The 20,117-nt window shown below is 30.3% G+C and overlaps 1 protein-coding gene across 8 annotated transcripts in view; it reads left to right on the forward strand.

The window, feature by feature from the left end:
• The window catches only part of LOC142320622 (uncharacterized), a 150,159-nt gene extending 131,383 nt beyond the window's left edge, over positions 1–18,776 (forward strand). For all 8 annotated transcript variants that reach the window (XM_075358629.1, XM_075358624.1, XM_075358626.1 and 5 more), the window contains 2 exons: positions 12,734–12,888; positions 15,098–18,776. In XM_075358629.1, the coding sequence (XP_075214744.1) occupies positions 12,775–12,888; positions 15,098–15,271 (288 nt within the window). In that variant the 5' untranslated portion in view covers positions 12,734–12,774 and the 3' untranslated portion in view covers positions 15,272–18,776. The remainder of the gene's footprint in view (positions 1–12,733; positions 12,889–15,097) is intronic.
• Positions 18,777–20,117: the final 1,341 nt, after the last annotated feature.

Here is a 20,117-nt window from a genome sequence, read left to right on the forward strand (position 1 = left end):
TTTTATATCATTCTTCTTTTGGAAAATGAAATAAAATTAAAACAGCAGTAATTGATTAATAAAATTTATTCGCTATCCATTTATTAAACACCAACATATTTATTACAAAAAAAAAACTGAGTTCTAATCCCAATCCTCAATAGCTTAATTAACAGAATGATTGAATATCATACTGATAGTCCTGGATTAAATTACTGGTTTGTGCTTGGTATTTTTTCATTTGTTACAACTGTACTGCATTATATGATAAAGACAAAACTTGAAAGTAAATTATTCATTAATATAAAGTCATATTTTATTTTTTAATTTATTCTTTCTCTTCTTTTTTAACAAAGATTAAAACTAGAAATTCAACAATAAATGTATATTTTTTTATATGATTTGCAACTTAATATTATATTATTAATATGCTTAGTGTGGTTTATAAAATAAAATGGTAAAATTTAATATGATTCATTTAATAAAATAAATATCAAAAAAATGTATAATACTCACTTTCTAAAACATGGAAATGTATTCAATATATCATATTACAAAAAACCGATTTTTAATATCACAGAGAAGTATCCTAAGTATCTGAGGAAGTAGTAAAAATGAAGCATGCAATTTAAGTACCAAGAAACTGCTTATAGTATTTACCAAAATATTTGAAAAAATTAAAATGACAATCAGAAGGATTTCAGTTACTAAATTTATTAAAGAACATTATTTTATCCAAAACTTCCATCGGTAGCTGAATTACTCATAGTCTTGTTTTTCATTCATTCGATTGATTTGAATCATTCAGCCCACACAGTGACAGAACCTCAAAGTTTCACAGCTCATTAATTCAATTCATTATAGTTTGTGATTCAACTGGCAAACCTTCACTATTAATATATATATATAAATATATATATATGTATATATGAGGGCTATGCAGAAAGTAAGTTACATTTTGAAATAAAAATCCAACCAAATAAAAAAAAATAAATTTTATTATATAGAAGAGACAATCTTAAACTATTTTTCTACATAGTCACCACTTAAATTGAGGCACTTATCATTACAATGCACAAGCTTTTTAATTCCTTCTCTGTATAAATCTGCCGCCTTAGATTTTTGGCATCCGTCTTGCACAAAACTTGTGATAACCAAGCTTCCACGATATAATTTCATGCAGTAAACTTCGTGAAATTTTTATGGAAATGAAGCAAGAGTTTCATAATTGTAAGGAGGTGATTTTCACAAATTTTATTGTTGATTTTCATTGTCAGTTCATCAGTCACAAGGCTAGGTCGACCATTGCAGTCCTCATCATGAACATTGGTGCAGCCATTTTTAAACTGAATGCACCACTGCCTCACTCCACCTTCACTCGTTATTCTATCTCCATACACCTAACAAAGTTGCCAATAAATTTCAATTGGTTTGAGGTTTTTTGCCAGTAAAAACCTAATTACTGAACACACCTCACAACTTGTGAAATTTTCTATTGGAGCACACATTTCAATAATTCACAACAAACAAAGTAGAAAAATCACAGTCCACATGCTACACAGCTTGGTGTCTACTGAGTGTAGAAAGGTTTTGATGCCAAGATGGCGGCTGTATCCCCACCCACTCCATGATAGGCACAAACATTAGTTACTTTCTGGACCGCCCTTGTATATAGCCTATCTAAATCAGTTGAGCCGCTGAGTTGCTATGGTGAAACAAACACGCATACATACAGACATACAACCTAAATACATTACACTCCTTTTCAGCAGTCATGTAATAAAGTATAACTTTTATGAAAGTAACAATAAAAATAATTTTCATTTTATTTTGTTTATATTGAGTACAATTATCTACCTTTCTAAGCTTCATGATAATTAAATCACATGTTGACTTACTGTACTATTACTACTAGTAAAGTGAGTACAGTGAGTTTTGAAAATGGAATATACCCAAGACACATCAACATGTGATTTAATTATGGCAAAGCTAAGAAAGGTAGATAATTATACTCAGTATAAAAATTATGACAATCTTACCAGAATATATATATATTTTAATAATAATTTCAATGATTTTCATTTTGGGATCAAAATATAATTAAGATGCCAAAAATAATTTAATTTTAATAACCCTTTTAGTGATGAAGAAAAAACAAAAAAAAATTACTAATAAAAATTAAAAGAGTTAGAACCAAAACGTAAAAAAGAGTATTTTTTTTTAGAGGCAAGGAATAAATTTTAAGAAAACTTTTTCAAAAAATATTCATATATGTTCATAGATTAAGCATAATAAATTTGGTTAAATAAAGTTTTCTCTAAATCTAACACCCCCTTCAATAGAGGTTGAAATAAGAAAGATAGAATTTTCCAAAAATCTTTTCTACTCTTTAGGTCTGGGGTCTATGATTAAAAAAGATTGTAGAAATTTCTTGATAGCAATATATATAAAGTATAAACTTTCAAAAATTTTTGAAAATATATTTTAACCAAAGGAAGATAAATCTAAAGATTAAAAAACATATATTTCAATTTTAAGAGGTGGTAGATGACGTTTGGCTTATTTATACATGCTCTGTTGGTAACAAATTTGCGTTAATAAAGTTTTCTCTAAAATTCCTTGAAATTGATTTTTTCAGGTCATCCCCCTACCCACTGAACAAATTATGAAAAAAGATTAATATGATCAATGTCCCACACATATATATATATCTCCCAATACAACACACACATGTATTTTTAGTCCAGATGAACTAGCTGGATCCTAAAACATAAAGATTTAATAAAACCCAATACCCCATTTTGATGTGATCTCCATACTTTTTTAAAAATTATTCCTTTGCTGCATGGATTACTTAGAATTTAGAACTGCTTGAAATAAAAAAATTCCAGTTACATTTTAAGGGATTTTGATATCCCTCTGAATCAGAATCACGGCCTTGGCCTCTAGGCTGGCCCTGTTCCTCAACAACCCAAAAAGAATGCTTTGTTATATATTGTTCCATTTTTGCTTGATATAGTACTGAATTAATTCTCTAGAATAAGAATATCTTGCATATATTTAGGGAGTTTATCATGAATGGACATGAACCCCATATAATCATGATTTCGATATGATTCTTCATAAAGAGTCTAACAGACTTTTAAGTTAAACTGTGATACATTACTTGAAGTTTGTTACTAAATAACAACAATGATTGTTTTTTTATTTCATGAAAGTCTTATTTTAATTTCATAAGTATGCATTCTATTTAAAAAAATTATTAAAAAAAAAAAAATTGTTTACTTACTTATTTTGCTACTGTTTTGCAGTAGTAATATAAAGTAGTAAATATACTGTTCAGTAGTTTCTATATATGAATAAATACCATACATAAATTTATAACACATCCTACATCCTTAATTATCTGTTTACAATGAATTCCAAGTCTTTGATTCCAATTTTGCCAATGCTAATGCAAGATTTTGAGTTCTTTTTAAGTTTGTCTTTAAATATCATCCAAAGTAATTAAAATATTAAAAAATTACAAAACCAGAAACAGAGCTCCCAGACAACTTACAAATATGAAACACAACAATTGTGACTACCATACTGACAAGATGCATTATATATGACTTGATTTTAATAATTGCCAACTAATTGTTATATATATGCATATATCTTTATTTTTTACTTATTTAACCTTTTCCCATCACAATGCTCCGCGCTTCTTAGCGCTCCGCAAAAATAGTTGGTATCTGATTGCCTCTCTTCGTAGTTTTATGCTACCCTCTTGTGAAAAAATTTTCAAAAAATTACAGTATATTAACGAGATTTAACAGATTCTGACAAAAAAAAAAAACCTTACGATTGGATATTTTTTATGCCTGTAACAACAAAAAAATTGAAACCGTACAAAAATTACGATAATTTAATTGCAGAATTTTTTTTGCGCATTTCTACCGCGTTTTTTATTAGCGAATTTTTTTTTTTTTTGATTTGTGTTTATGAAACATAGTTTGCTGATTAAAAAAAAAATACTTTCAAGCAAATCGGTTGAAAGTTGGGCAAAATATGATGAAAAACCCGTGTCATAAATTACAGATTAATTAGCATATCAGTTTCGAGAAATTTTTATAGTTATTTATTTTTTCTTAGCGTTACATATAATGTAAAATTTATTTTAAAAATTATAAGACTTCCTTAGAGCATTTATTACGTAAAAAAACTTTTTTTACAACAGAGTATTGCTGTTACACGCCACGGGGGGGGGGGGGCAATAGAGTTCATGAAACGCATAATAATTACCCCAGTAATTACAAGCTATTCGGTACAAACAACAGTTATTTTTTATGTTACTATGTATATAAAATCGTAATATATATTATATATATATATAATATATAAAATAAATTACGAGCGCGCACTAGTTTTTACACCAACATATAAATCGCAATATGGGAGATTCCCCAAAAAAACAAAAGAATGAAATAGATGAAAAATAATAAATAACCTAAACAAATAAAATGAAGTAATAAATTTATAAATAAAAAGCTCTTACCCCTAGTTGGTGATATTTTGGCGTGTGTGATACACGAGAAAGCATCCATCTAAACAGAGTGGTACCTCACAAGCCACACACCTCCAGACTGATCTTACGCGAATGCCGTTTGCCGAGCACACAACGCATTGTCTAAAACTGTTTGTTCCCTCACGTTTAGGAAAATGTCTTGCTTCACAACTTTCAAGACGTAAAAATTCACGATTTCTTACATAAGATCCTCGTGCAGAAAATCTCGTAGGAGATGATGAAATAAGCCCTTTCAAAACCTCATTTCGAAACCATCAGAAGGATTGGTTCTTCTCCATCTTATTGCCGTATTATTTATTATTTATTGTAAGCCGTATAAGCATTGACAAGAAGCATACCAAAAATGTGGAAAAAGAGCATGTCAAAAATGTGGAAAAAAGTTTTTTCGTCCATTTTGTCATGCGCCTATGTAAGTAATAGCTTGAAGACAGAAGATAAGATTGATCAACAGCCCCCATATAATTATTGTAATCTACAATCATTACAGGTCTCACGACATTTTCTGTACCGTGAATTGTTACACTGTATTTACCCTCTTCAGCAGGCCCATGAATAGAAGACAGAAGTGTTACCATTCGCTTGTCATTGAATAGAATACAAGATATTCCATCCAGTGTCGTACAACAGGCTAACCGGTGTCTGGTCAAACCTAATTGTTTACGTCTGTTTCGTGTGAATTCAGCTGGCATTCCAGCACGATTGGATCGAGCTGTTCCACAAGCTAGAATTCCCACATCTTTCAGTCGTCGATATAATTGCAGGGATGAAAAAAAATTTTCCATATACAAATGATATCCACAATTTTCATAACCTGCAATTAGATCGATAACTGTACGTTCAGTAATTTTTTCGTTTACATTTTGTTCCTCTCGTTGTCTCCCGAGATATACATTCATATCGAATGTGTACCCAGAATTATCGAAAAGTCTGTAAACCTTTATCCCAAAGCGCTTTCGTTTACTAGGTATATACTGCCGAAACAAGACTCTACCCTTGTAGGCGCATAAAACCTCATCAACTACAATTTGTTGTCGTGGATTACAGAGTTCACGAGATTTCTGACGAGCAATTTAAAATATTTCGCGTACTCTCCAGAGACGGTCATAGTTACCAGTTTGCATTTCTGATTCTATCGGTGGATCCTGGTTAGTGAAGTGTAAATACTTCAAAATATGAAGAAAGACAGTTCTCGGTAATGTATTCCCAAACCAAGCGAAATGGAAACCTCGTCAGTCGACCAGTATTCTTGTAAAGTGTGTCTTACAGTATGACCCATTTCCAGGATGATTGCAAAGAAACGTTTCATCTGGGCAAGACTAACGTCACCTTGAATTCTGTCCTTAGGTAATGGCTTATCAGGTCTACGGCTTTGAAAATACAAATTAGTTTGTGATGTTACTTTTTCAAGGATAGCCCCAAAAAACAACATAGATACGGCAAACGGCGTCTGCCCATGAATACGGGGATCAGGAATATATTCAGGCACATTGTGTAAATTCCTACGACGCTTCTTAGGCCGACCTCTCTTATGAGGAGCGGATTTAGCCAAAAGGTCGGGATTCTTTACAAATGCACCTGGTTCCGGACCCGTAAAAGGCAAACTGTTTAGTGTATCATATTTACACCTATCAGTACAAACTAACCAGGGATTTCCAAGAACTGGCAGACGACCTTCCAACTCGTAACCTTCGTCATCTGTAACTGTTTCGTCATTTTGGGCCCGGTCAGTTGGATTTTCTTGTAACTCCACCGTGTCAAGTTCCTCATCTTGGAGAGGAAATTCAACAGCTGGTTGCATTTCAACATCCAACTGCACTGGAGAACGATAATGGATTTCATGAAATATATTACCGTTTCCTTCAGCATGTGGATGTAGAACTGAACCGGCTACATTTATTTTCTGTTCCGTGTCAGTATCACTAATCGAATGACCTGGATCATCATCGTCGCTACTAAAATTCAGGAGATGCGGTTCCGAAAAATCGTTACTCCTAATTTCAGTATTTTTGATGTCATCCAAGCCCTCAAGGTCGTCACTGTCATTTTCGTCATAATCTGAAAGTTCTTCGTCAAGAGCAAACCTAATCTGTTCGTCATTCATTGTCTCGATAAAAAAAAAATTACGGCAAATAAAAAAAAATCACAAATTTAAAAAAAACGCCCAATATGTGAAAAAAAATCGCACTGAATAAAAAAAAACCGATGTAATTTTGAAAAAAATAATGAAATAATATATTACCAACGGAACGCCGGTTTGCGATAGTAAGTTACTTACTGCAGTTCACTCGTACTCACTCACACAATAAAGTAACATATGTTAGTATAAAGAAAGAGATTCAGTAAAAACTACGTTTTATAAAAATCCCCTCCACTTAAAAGGCTATTCGGATTGACAAAAAACTATTTTTACTGTATACTGTTATTCATTACGAATCGGTATGCGTTTCATTGATGCCGATATCTTTTGTCAGAAAAGATTTATTAGGCCTCAAATAAAAGTGACACATTTATGACCACAAATTACTTTTTTTTTTGTGTGTGCCGTATAACATATCTTATTATGTGTTTCAATACATCGTTATGTTGCTGATATAATAAGCTAGTTTTGTAAATAATAAATAAATCCGTAACCCTCATAGCAATTATAATACACCAGTCACACACACACACACAAGCACATTTCTGAGAAAAAAATGGTCATATTCTTTCTTGTCCAAATAAAACATTTTAATTCGTATAACTATAGTTCAAATTGTATAATAAAACTGATTTCTTTGTGAATATAAAAAAATATAACCGACTTAGATCCCATATAAAATGTTTTTGTAACAGCGTTTTAAAACTGTCACCGCACAGAGCCACTTTACTGGCTTCGTGATCTGAAAAGGTTAACTCTTTTAATATGTGAATTAATATTATTATATGTATAATTAGTTACAATATGTCCCTGAAGACGGAAATATTTTTTCAAAAGCACTAGGATGTAAATTTATACAAATATTTGTTGGGTGGATTTATAATTTTTTATATAACTTACAAATTTTTGTTTTCCCTAAATCAAAAGAAAATCCCTATATAAAAAAAAATTGATTATCAGTATGGTAGCAGCCGCCGTAAAAGCTGAAATTGTTTATTTAATAAAGATATCTATTTTTTATATGTTTGTACATATAGAAAATAATCAATTTTTATTTCGAGAATAATATGTAATACAGCAACTAATTTTTCAAAAATTAGGAACTTAGTTATGTATTCCTATTTTCGTATCTATCTAAAATAAAAATTCATGATAGGATTTTCATATCAGTTTTATAAATTTAAAAAGAGTAAATATGTTCAGAAAAGTACAAATTATATTCCAATTTTTTATTTACTTTTTTTTCTCATAAGTGGCCTTAGGAGACTACATTTCTAGTTTTATTAAATTATTTTTAAAGTAAAAATATATAATTATAATAATTGAAAGAAATTATGATAACTATAAATAAATTTAATATTTAAAAAATTAATTATACAATAATGAAAAATTTATTTATATATAAATAACTATCCAACTACTGGAAGTAGAAGCAAAACAAATTGAAACAACCATCTATGCTATTAATGTTCTTGAAAGATGTAATTCTTAGTCAAAAAGGTAACCTTTAATAATTACATACATTTTTTAAACTGCTTTACAATTTACTGTTTACTTTTTAATTACTATTTTATTAGACCATTCAAATAGAATATACATTTTTATTCTGTAATAATCCTTAAAATAAGCAATTAAAATTTTTAGTTATTAGGAAGCCCAAGTTTCCTGTTAGGTCACAAGTTTGGCTTATTCTGCGACCCCAGAATGGAAAGGTTATCACTACACAGAAATGGATTAGAAAAGAGTGGGAGGTTAAAGAAAGAGCATTAACTTAAAACCTTTGGATCATGGAGTTCAACAAAATAACAAATAGCATTTGATATAACATTTTAATGACACAAAATGATATAATTTTGGCATTTTATCTGGTGAAAAGAGAAAACAAAATATTTAACTATCCCTCTGAATGGGATTATTAGATAACAAAATACAGACAGTAAAAGTAAAATTTTATTATCAATAATAATGTGGGAAGCCAGTTTGAGGGAGAGGTTTGTGTGCTATAATATGAAAATTTAAAAAAATAGTTACAATTTACTCAGTGACTGTTGTAATATTCCTTTCCCTTTTTCATTTAAGTACAAGGGTAAGTCAATTATTATCCACAATGTAGTTATAAATTTTATTGCAATACAAATAGAAAATTTACATGTACATCATTTTTCAACATAGTCCCCTTGCATTTCAATGCACTAGGTCCATTGTTGCACAAGCTTTCTGATGCCCTCATAAAAGAAGGTTTTCGGTTGAGCTGCGAGCCAGGAATGCACCGCTTCTTTCACTGTTTCGTCCGAGGTAAATCGACGGCCCCTTAATGCCTCTTTGAGTGGACCAAACAAGTGGTAGTCAGAAGGGGCAAGATCAGGACTATACAGAGGATGAGCCAGTACTTCAAAGTTGAGTTTCTGGAGCGTTTCAGCAGTATGGGCAGCAGTATGTGGACGGGCATTGTCATGCAACAACACAACACCTTTCGACAGCAGTCCTCGGCGTTTGCTTTGAATTGCAGGCTTCAGCTTGGCAGTAAGCATCTCACTGTAATGCGCACTGTTTATTGTCATGCCCCTTTCCTCATAATGTTCCAATACTGGGCCTTGTGAGTCCCAAAAAACTGTAAGCATCAGTTTTCCTGTGGACAGTTGGGTCTTGAACTTTTTTTTGCAGGGCGGATTTAGATGTTTCCATTCCATACTTTGCTGTTTACGCTCTGGTTCGTAATGATGGATCCATGTTTCATCACCAGTAATGATTCTGTCTAAGATGTCCCGTTCATTACCATAGCGATCCAAATGTTTTTGGCAGATGTCCCAGTGCGTTTGTTTATGCAACTGTGTGAGTTGTTTTGGGACCATCTAGCACAAACTTTATGAAACCCAAGTCTGTTGTGGATGATTTCGTAAGCAGAACCGCGACTAATTTGCAGATGATGTGCCACTTCATCAATAGTTACTCGTCTGTCTAAGAAAACCATGTCACGTGCACGGTCAATGTTTTCCTCATTTGTGGCGGTAAACGGTCGTCCGGCCCCTTCGTCGTGCGTAACACTTGTGCAACCATTTTTGAATTTTTCAATCAATTCGTAGACACTCTGTTGCGGCAACATACTGTTCCCGTACTGTACCAAAAGTCTTCGATGAATTTCGGCCCCTGATACACCTTCTGACCACAAAAAACTGATCACTGAATGTTGCTCTTCTTTGGTGCAAACAGAAAGCGGAACAGCCATGGTTAATGGCAGGGCAGTGATAATGAAACTAATTTAGCAACATAAAACCTGCACAGACATCACTACAATTAAACCATGCATGTGTCATCTACACAACACGACAGTACTACCAACATAAACAAAAATATAACTAAATTGCGGATAATAATTGACTTACACTCGTATATTTACTAACATTAAGACTATGAAAAAAAAATTAAATTTTTAGATAGAATTCATTTCATACAGTGCCCCAAACAAAATGTGGAGAGAACAACTATAGATTGTTTCCTGTACTTGTGTTTATTGCTTATAAATATGTGTTATGTATTTAACTACCTGCTGAAGAACCTGGACATAGATGTCAATTACTCAACATTCATGTTTGTTGTGTAGTCATATATCATCATTTTAATCATGTAATTTCTAATACTTCTTTAACCTGCAACATCCTTTCGAGGAACTCCTTGATGGAGCAATTCATCATTTCACAAAAAGTTACACCTTTTCACCAGAAGGAAAGAAAGATATGGACTGGCTAAAAAGTTTTTTGAAAAAAGGAAAATGAATGAATGAAAAATTTACAAGTAAAGAATAAGGGGAGATCATGAATAGTATGGTCATTACTAGGTCACACTTAATCAGCAAATTGTGCTGATCATCTCTAAATAATCTCCATGATCATAATGGTTGATACTATAGCCAGATGAAATAATGAGCCAGTGAAAGTGGTAACAAAACTAATTTACCTACACTGCAATATACTGTCTGACAATTTCTAATCAGTTAAGATTATGGTTGGAGGTTAATGGATATCTAATGATAAAAAAATGTTCTTTAAATTGGAATTTTTCAAAACAAATATTCTAAAATAGTTAAACTTTTTCAGGAATTTAAAAAAAAATCTGATGTGGACACCACATGACTTCCATGTACATCTTTTAAATTACATTTACACATTTTTACTGCACTTCATTTAACTTATTTCTTTTAAAAGTGAGATACAATCCTCCAATTTCTTAATAAAAATGGAAGGCAGTAACACAATTGCTAAAGTATTAGTTTTTATTAACATCACATATTTATACAATTATTAATTCAACAATCTTACCTGAAATATTAGGTTAGAGTAAAAATCCCTTGATTACTCTTTAAATAAATTGTTTACCTAATAATCCAATAATAAAAAAATCCTTTTCAACACGACACGCAGCAAAGCAGAGGAAGATTTCACTGGTGCTAAGTAGGGAATAAAAATATTTTCACCTTAAAGTTAAGAAAAACTTCAACTTTATTCAATATGACAATGGTTGCATATGAAAAAAGTTTCCATGTTTAACATACGACAAGCCCCACCTTACAATTCCAGCATCATTTGGTCATCCCTTGCCGTAAGAGTTGGTTATATCAAAAGTTGTTGCAGACAAAAGTTTTAGGTAATGTTTAAAGCCTAACGATCATTTTAAACTGATTTGATACTGTGCATATTAAGGGAGTTATTTTTTTTTATCTTCAAATGATTTTTCCATTATTTTTCCACCCCCTGCCTGGGTCAATGGTTGGTGAATCAAAAAACTTTACTTAAATAAGTTTTACGCCCTTACCTAAAGAATAGTAGGAACTTTAAACATATATGATATTTTACTTAATAAGAAAGTTATAACAATATTTTGTTTTTTTCGAAAAAGACCCCCATGGTCTGATTTGCCACAAGAAAGTGAAAAAAAAAAAATATATATATATATATATAAACTTTTAAACTGGCTGTGGTTTTGGTGTCTGGGGGATATGAAACGCGAAGATATGTCAAAATTTTCCAGAAGTCGAATCATGGTACCCATTACAATAGGTAGTTTTCTTATGAAATCTACCTAAAATTGATTATTCTACACCATAAGGTCAAAATTAATAATTGTTACCAGTATACAGGAGTTCTCTAAACAGAATAGTTCAATTATTATTAACTTATATTTATATGATACACCAGAAATTCTGTACATATTACGCACAATTAAAAAAAAATTTTCAACAATCACTTTAAATTGAATACAATTCAAAAATGTATTTTATTTTCTGCCAAATAATAAAAAATAAATGCACAATTTTTATAAGAATTTGCTAAGAAAATCCAAAAATAATATGATTCTAAATTATAATTTTCAATTAATATTAAGTAATCAGATGTTTCACAAATTTATTAAATATACACATATGTAATGCCTATTAAATTACATTTACACATTTTTAAAAGTACATAAAATTTTATTTCATTAATAACTTATGATTTTTTCCTATTTTTTTTTTTATTATCATTGAATTATTATTTATTGTAAAACTTTTTTTACAATCACAGGTTAATAATTACTAAATCAATATATTTAAATTAAAAAAAAGAAATAAAAAAAACAAAAGGAGATGAAGTCTGATTCGTACCAATGTCCTTCTCTTTAAGATCCAAATATTTCATTAATTAAAATTTTAATTTTAATTTCAATTGCAATCAAAAAGGGAGGTGCACAACTAGATGTAACAACAGTGCTAAATCCAAAATTTCAACTTCCTTCGGCTAATTGTTTTTGTGTTATGTGAGATACAGTCGCACACACATACGTACGTACGGACGACATGCCGAAACTAGTCAAAATGGATTCAGGTATGGTCAAAATGGATATTTACATTGAAATATGAAAACCGAAATGTTTCGCGATCATAATACTTCCTTTACTTCGTACAAGGAAATAAAAGAATGAAAATAAGCATCAGTAAAGGTGGTAATGAGTAAGTATGATGAATAAAAATAATCTTTTCCATTAATAAACACTCAACATTTTTTTTTACTCAGATTACCAAAGCAGGTGATGTTGAAGCTGGAAAATACTGAAAATGGCAAATCTTCCTGTAATATCTTTAAAAGAAGTTGCATTACATGACAGCATGTCAGACTGCTGGATTGTTATTTGTAATTACATTTATGATGTCACAAATTTCATGCTACAGGTAATTTTTTGTAATGCTTACAAAATATAAATATTTGTTACTTATGTAAACACTAGCAAAATTATACAGCTTAACACTACATATAACAATTATAAATAAATAATTACTAACAGATTTATATATATATATATAGGTGATGTAATTTCACAAGATGTATGTGTGTGAATTCATAAACATACATGCATATCCGTACAGTCTTGTGAAATTACATCGCCTATAAAAAGAAGATAAGAAATAAATAATGCTATTCAGGAAGTTTATAAGTGGTTTTTAACAAAATTTTGATCTACAATACATTACTGCCTGTTCACATGTATTCTTTTCATTACTTCTACAAGAGTTCATTGAAAGCTAAAAGTCAAGCAATTTTAGACTGTATTTCAAGTTATGAGACATATAATTTTTTCAACCAACACAACGCTACCAAGTCTATTTTATATGAATATACTCATATAATTATACCTGAATGACCCAGGCTCATTTAAAGAGAAAGAAGTTAATAATAAAATAATAAATAAGACAAGGTAAATAGGGAAATTTGTTATTACATATTAACATAAGCGGATGAAGATTGTATAAAAGAAATCGAAGAAATGTTTTATTTTATTTAGGATGTAAAATTATCCAACTGCACAAAAAATGGACAATGTAGGAGTGTTTCCAAAGCAGCATATCTCAAAAAAGAATAGCCTTAATGAAGCAAAATATTTCCTAAAGTCTAATGGAGGTTTAGAAATTGTAAAAAATGCTTTTAATATTTAGAGAACAAAGCGCTGTATTGATGCGAGAAATATTCAATAGGAAAGCAAAAAGAAAAAATAAACATTTAAAATTTAACCTGCTGGACTGATCTAGTGGTAAACTCTTTGTCGCAAATTAGCTGATTAACAGCTGATCTTTGAAGTCGAAAGTTCTGAGGTTCAAATCCTAGTAAAAGTTACTAATTTTTTAAAGAATCTTGAATACTAGACAGTGGATACCAATTTTTCTTTGGTGGTTGGGGTTCAATTAACCACACATTTCAGGAAGGGTCGGCCTGATTCTGTACAAGACTACATCTCATTTTCATGTCATATATATCAACCTCATCTCTTTGGGGCTATGGATGGTTGCTTATTGTGAACTAGTAGAACAGATTGCAATGTACACATTAGGAATAGCAATGATGTGAAATTTAATAAAATATAAAATAACTTTGAATATTAAGTAAATTGATAAGTTTTAAAATAAAGATGTTTTTCTAAAATATCAGGAAAAATTAAGCCAATTGCAAATAATTCTTACTGGGATACGAAAGAAGCCGGTAGATCGTAATATAAACCAAAAACTGCAAGGGGAGATATAGAAGTTATAATATTATAAGTAAACAAATAAATTAAAAATATAACAATTGTTTTCAAATTAAGAAATAAGTGCATAACAGAAAGAGAGCGGTAAATTGCATTAAATCCCTCGAGTGACTAAAATAAAACTTTGTAGGTTTTTACGTTACATAAACAACAGTTACAAAATGGAAATTTACAAATAGCATCTAACAAATTCAGAAAAAATATACGGAAACAAAGAAAAATATAAACTATCTTTTTAACGTTATCATAACACTTCACTTACGAACCCCTTTTTTACTATAAAGGTTAATTTGTTCACTCATGAATAAATCATTAATTCAAATAGATATACTAAAGGCTATACTTATGACAATGAAGAAAAAACACAAAACATTTAAAAGCCTATTAATTAAGCTTTAAAATGTATTGAACTTTTTAGTACTATGTTAATTTAAATAAAAATCTATAACAAATTCTGCAACATTATTTTAATGTATAAAATATGATAAATTAATTTTAAAAAGTTACATTTTGGTCAATTTTTGTCATAAAGTATATTAGATATTAAAACTGCAAAAAAAGTTTTTTTTTTGAAAAAAACATTTTTCTCTCTTTTTCCACCCCTGCATGATAAAATGGTACAAATTTTTATCAAGAACTCAGATTCAACAAATATTTATTTAAGATGTATTGGTCTATATTAACCTCCACACACTTGTGACATGAGTGCAAGCAGTGGTGCCAAGTGATGCCACTAACAGTATTAGTAGCTATATTAATTTTTTTGGTATTAATAATGATTAAATATAATTACATCATTATAACAACTTATTTAAATAATATTTTTATTTTTTACAACATTCTATTTTATTTGTTTTTAGCATCCTGGAGGAGAATTTGTACTTTTGGATCAAGCTGGTAGAGATGCAACATTTGCGTTCTTTGATGCTGGACACACTCTCTCTTCAACTACTAGTTTACAAAAATATAAAATTGGAATTCTGCCACCATCAGAATGTCTCTTCAATAATCCATCAACACTATTATGCACTTGAAAAACAAAAAACTAAAATCCTTCTAAGTTAAACAGAATTTTTTTTTTTTTAATTAAAGACTACATTCTGATGGCTTTTTATTATAAAATGGAAAATATCATTAAATTTGATTTTTATGATGTCTAAACTTTTTGTTTTGTGAAGTTAAAATTTAAAGAATTATTTTATACATTTCTGATATGCTTCATGATTAATTGACTGGGAAATCTGAAAAACAATCATAAATTTCTACTATCAGGAAAATATAAAGATTTACTGGGGGAATTTAAACAAAGAACCACAAATGCTTAGAACTTATATTAATTACATTGGTCTACAAAATTTAATTTTTTGTTAGATAAATGACTACTTATTCTTATACTATTTTTAATGCTGATTTCATATATGTTTTTCTATCAGATTTTTTTTTTCTATCAGGCTCAGTTTTTCTGTAATCGAAATTTCTTTTGAAACAAAAATGTATGAACATAACATGACAATACATTACATGCATTCTGTACTCACCTAAATTCTATTTCTTTTGGATTTTCTGCTGTAGGTAGATTCCTCTTTAGATTCAGTAGTCAGCTAACATTTTTGGGTTTCATTTTCCCTGGTATCGTGCTTCCATTGTAAATATCTCCTGGTGAAAGCGTTCTCCAGGTTCATCACTGATAGCACCAAGATTGTTAAGGAAAAAATCCAAATGTGACTGTATGAAATGGATTTTGAGTGACATGTTACACCCAAGTTCTTTGTAGTTTTAAAGTTCACTCACAAGTTCTCTATAGTTACTGGCCTTATGGTTTCCAGAAAGTTATCACATTTTGTAATGATTTCCATCAGCACATCCAAGTCATTCAAACATTCTTCAAATGCTGAATCACTCAGTTTTCTTATTTGTGGTCAACAAATATACCTTCCTTTATTTTAGTATCGCTTATGCTAGGGAATTTGTTTTTTAGAAACTGAAACCCTGCACCATTACAAGCCATTTTTAACAAACTTTTCGAATAAATCAAACTTAATTTGTAGTGCATAAGATAAACTTTTTCTGGTTTTACTAATGCTTGACTAACAAACATTCTTCTCTCCTACAGTTAGTACCTCTCTCTTTGGCCACTGCTCTTTTATGTAATGGTTTTTCCTATCCCTGCTGTCCTACTCGCACAAAAAGCAACAGAACTTAGTGTATCCAAGTTGCAGTCTAAGTAAAAGCACTATTATTTCAGATCTCCACAAATATGCCATAAATATTTCTCATACTGACTCCTGCTCAATACAAGTTACATATATTCATAAGACTCCTTCATATGAACAACATATGCTGCTAATGGTATAGATAGGTATTTATTTCCAATGTGAAGTAGAACAGCTTTCAAACTAAGCTTTGACGAGTCAATAAAAAAGTCACCATTCATCAGAATGGTGCATATGTTCCAAAGTTTCCCAGTAATGATGTAGTATACATCATTATAGTATACTAAGTTTTAGTACTGGGAGAAGAAATGTCCAAATTCTGACTGTCGGTCACAGAAAGCAGCTATTTTAATGTTTGGTTGTAAAAGATGCATCCTTTCAGTCTTGATGCCAATATTTTTGCTTGATTCTTTGATAAATTTAGATCATGAACCAGATCATTCAATTCTGACTGATTAATTAAATGGGGTTCAGTATATCTATTTTCTAAAAAGTTTGGATCTCTTCATCATCTGGTAAGTCATCCCAACCCCGTAGGGAGAAGACACACACCACCTTGTGACATTATCAGTTACCACACCACCCCCTCCGTTCTGAGCCCTGAGGAGCTTTACAGGAGGTCGTCTTTAGACCCTCTAACTGATTACGTCTCACAGCCTATTAAGTTAGCCCAAGATTCGACATTTTCATCTTCATCTAAGTTCCATGTTTCTGGTGGTACTGGAATTGGAAGCACTTGGCTATGTGTCACAGGCCGCAAGGCAGAGGGAACATCAGGGTATTTAACAGTAAGTCTAGTTTTAGCTGCTGTTCTCTCCAAACCATTAGAGTTGCAAATGACATGTGATGAGATCCATTTAGTCAACCAGTCAACAATGTTATACAAGAAGCACAGCAAATATGAGGAGCCCAAAATTTGTCCTGATCAGCTAATTTACATCCAAAATGCAGTTCATATGACCTTTTTATCAGTGAAATTATTTTTTTCTTCTGAGTCTTCAATGTTACCTCACCGCAGATGTAGCAGAAATTGTGTGGATTAATGCAACTGTGAGGCATTATTAATGCCTCGCATTAATAATGTTATTATTGTTTTTAAAAATTAACACTATAAATCCACTAATTTAATAAACATACACTCACTTTACTGAACAACATATACCCGCAAATATGAAAGCCCGCTGCAAAACTGAATGTTACACACATGAGATCCCACACTTGAATGAGAATTAAAAATATTTCTCTAGTCTGCACAACAGTTTAAAGTAAATATAATAATGACAGAAATAACTAATGAGTGGATGATATGTTTATAGTAAGATGAAAATAGAAAGAATGAGTCACATTCTTGTTCATTTTAATTAGTGTGTAAATAATAAACATAATGACTATGTCTAACAAATCAATGTGACAACAATTAAGGGACTGTAATAAATAAACAAAAGCTATTTAGTTGATAAATAATATAAGAAAATACGCTGACAAAATGCTATGCGTATGGAGTTCATGCCTGATACTACCTGAAAATAAGAATGGTAGTTATAAAAACTTGGACAATCGGAGTATCTGAGAAGAAAAGATTGGAAGCTTTTGAAATGTGGTGCTATAGGAGAATGTTAAAAATCAGATGGGTGGATAAAGTGACAAATGAAGAGGTATTGCGGCAAATAGATGAAGAAAGAAGCATTTGGAAAAATATAGTTAAAAGAAGAGACAGACTTATAGGCCACATACTAAGGCATCCTGGAATAGTCGCTTTAATATTGGAAGGACAGGTAGAAGGGAAAAATTGTGTAGGCAGGCCACGTTTGGAGTATGTAAAACAAATTGTTGGGGATGTAGGATGTAGAGGGTATACTGAAATGAAACGACTAGCACTAGATAGGGAATCTTGGAGAGCTGCATCAAACCAGTCAAATGACTGAAGACAAAAAAAAAAAAAAAAAAAAGTTATAAAAAACTAAGCCTGTAGATGAATTCTGATTTCATATTTGAAATCAGCATGAAAAATACTATAAGAATCAGTTATTCACTTTCATTTCACAAAATCATTGATGACCAGTGTTATCAAGGTCAAGATGAGACATGTTTGGCATCACAAAGTCACTAAATTGAATACCTGTTTTTTAATAGGAGAATAATTTTTCAAACAGACAAGTTAAATTCTTACACTTGGATGTAAATAGAAATGGAATACATTAAACCAAAATAAAAGGCAAAATTTTTACAGCCACTTTTTTTACCAATATTTTCTAGTTGAAATTTATGTAAAATTTTATCAAAATTATAAATTTTAAGTCATTTTGCTTCAAAATCCTTACAACTATTTTTATGACAAACTAAATCAGATTAATTTAATATTTTCAGAAATGACTTTTACACTAACAATATTAGTGTAAATCTGAATTAAAAAATTACAACCACATGTGAGTGTACATATATATTATATATGATTAATTATTTTGTCAAGATATTAAAAAAAAATTACAGATATAATAAGAGGCATTTCTTATTTACCCAGAATACTGATAACACTAACTAATCAAGTTTGGCTATCAAGTCAAACTTTCATGTAAAAACTACTGTAGGATGCTTTAAGGATAAGAACACCATATTATATATTATACAAATGAGTTGCCAACAAGACAGAAACAAAGAAAGGAACTTACAAAATACAACCTAATATAAAAAGTATCGGCACAAAGTAGAATATTAAGGTCATAAGAAAAACTACAGTAAAATTAAGACTGAAAATATAAACTTCTAAGAAAATTTTAAAGAATTAGAGGATAGTTATAAATAAAACAATAAGAAATAAACAACATCCATTTATTATACACATAAATTTGTTTGTATAAATATAATACACTTATGTAACATATACAATATACAGTAGGTATAAAACGAAAGAAGCGTAATGTTACAGACAGTTGATCCCCATATGTACATGTAAGATAGAGTAATTATACATTTAAACATTATTATGTATATATATATATATATATACACAAACATATACGCATTAATATGGTTGGTATACACAAACAACCTTTAAAATGTTCCAAAAAACAAAGATTATATAATTAAAAATTGTTTTTTAATAAAGTTCTAAATAATTTTATCAAGATTTAAAGTAAAATCTCTTTATCTCATTAACAAATAGATATGTATTTAAAATAATTATTCAGTGTCTCAATCACTGTTAGATAATAACTGTAAAATTTTAAGTTAATATGAAAAATTAATCTCACAAAACGTTTTCATTTATTATAGACATTTCTGTAATTATTAATTTAATAATAATATATTCCCTATAAACTCTCAATTCATAAAAAATAGATTAATGTAATTCAAGCAAAGTAAAGAAATAAAATTAGATCTTAGGTACAGTAGAAACCTTTTTAATTCAGATACTATCTTAATGCATCCCTCAGCCATTAGTTTTGCTTTTTTTAACGTCTGGACATGAGACTAGAGTCCCTGGACAGCATTACAGACAGAGTTACCAGACTACTGAATTTCAGTAAAAAAGTTGCTGAAAATTTCCAGGCTATCTGCTACAAGAAAATGATGAAATAAGGAAAGAGATAGTAGAGGAAGAAGATTATCAAACCAGAAAGAATATCTCTAATCAGGGGTTTCTTGCCAAGGACCAAAAAGAATTTTA

The sequence above is a fragment of the Lycorma delicatula genome, chromosome 2 (assembly GCF_047948215.1).
Source record: "Lycorma delicatula isolate Av1 chromosome 2, ASM4794821v1, whole genome shotgun sequence".
NCBI lineage: Eukaryota > Metazoa > Arthropoda > Insecta > Hemiptera > Fulgoridae > Lycorma > Lycorma delicatula.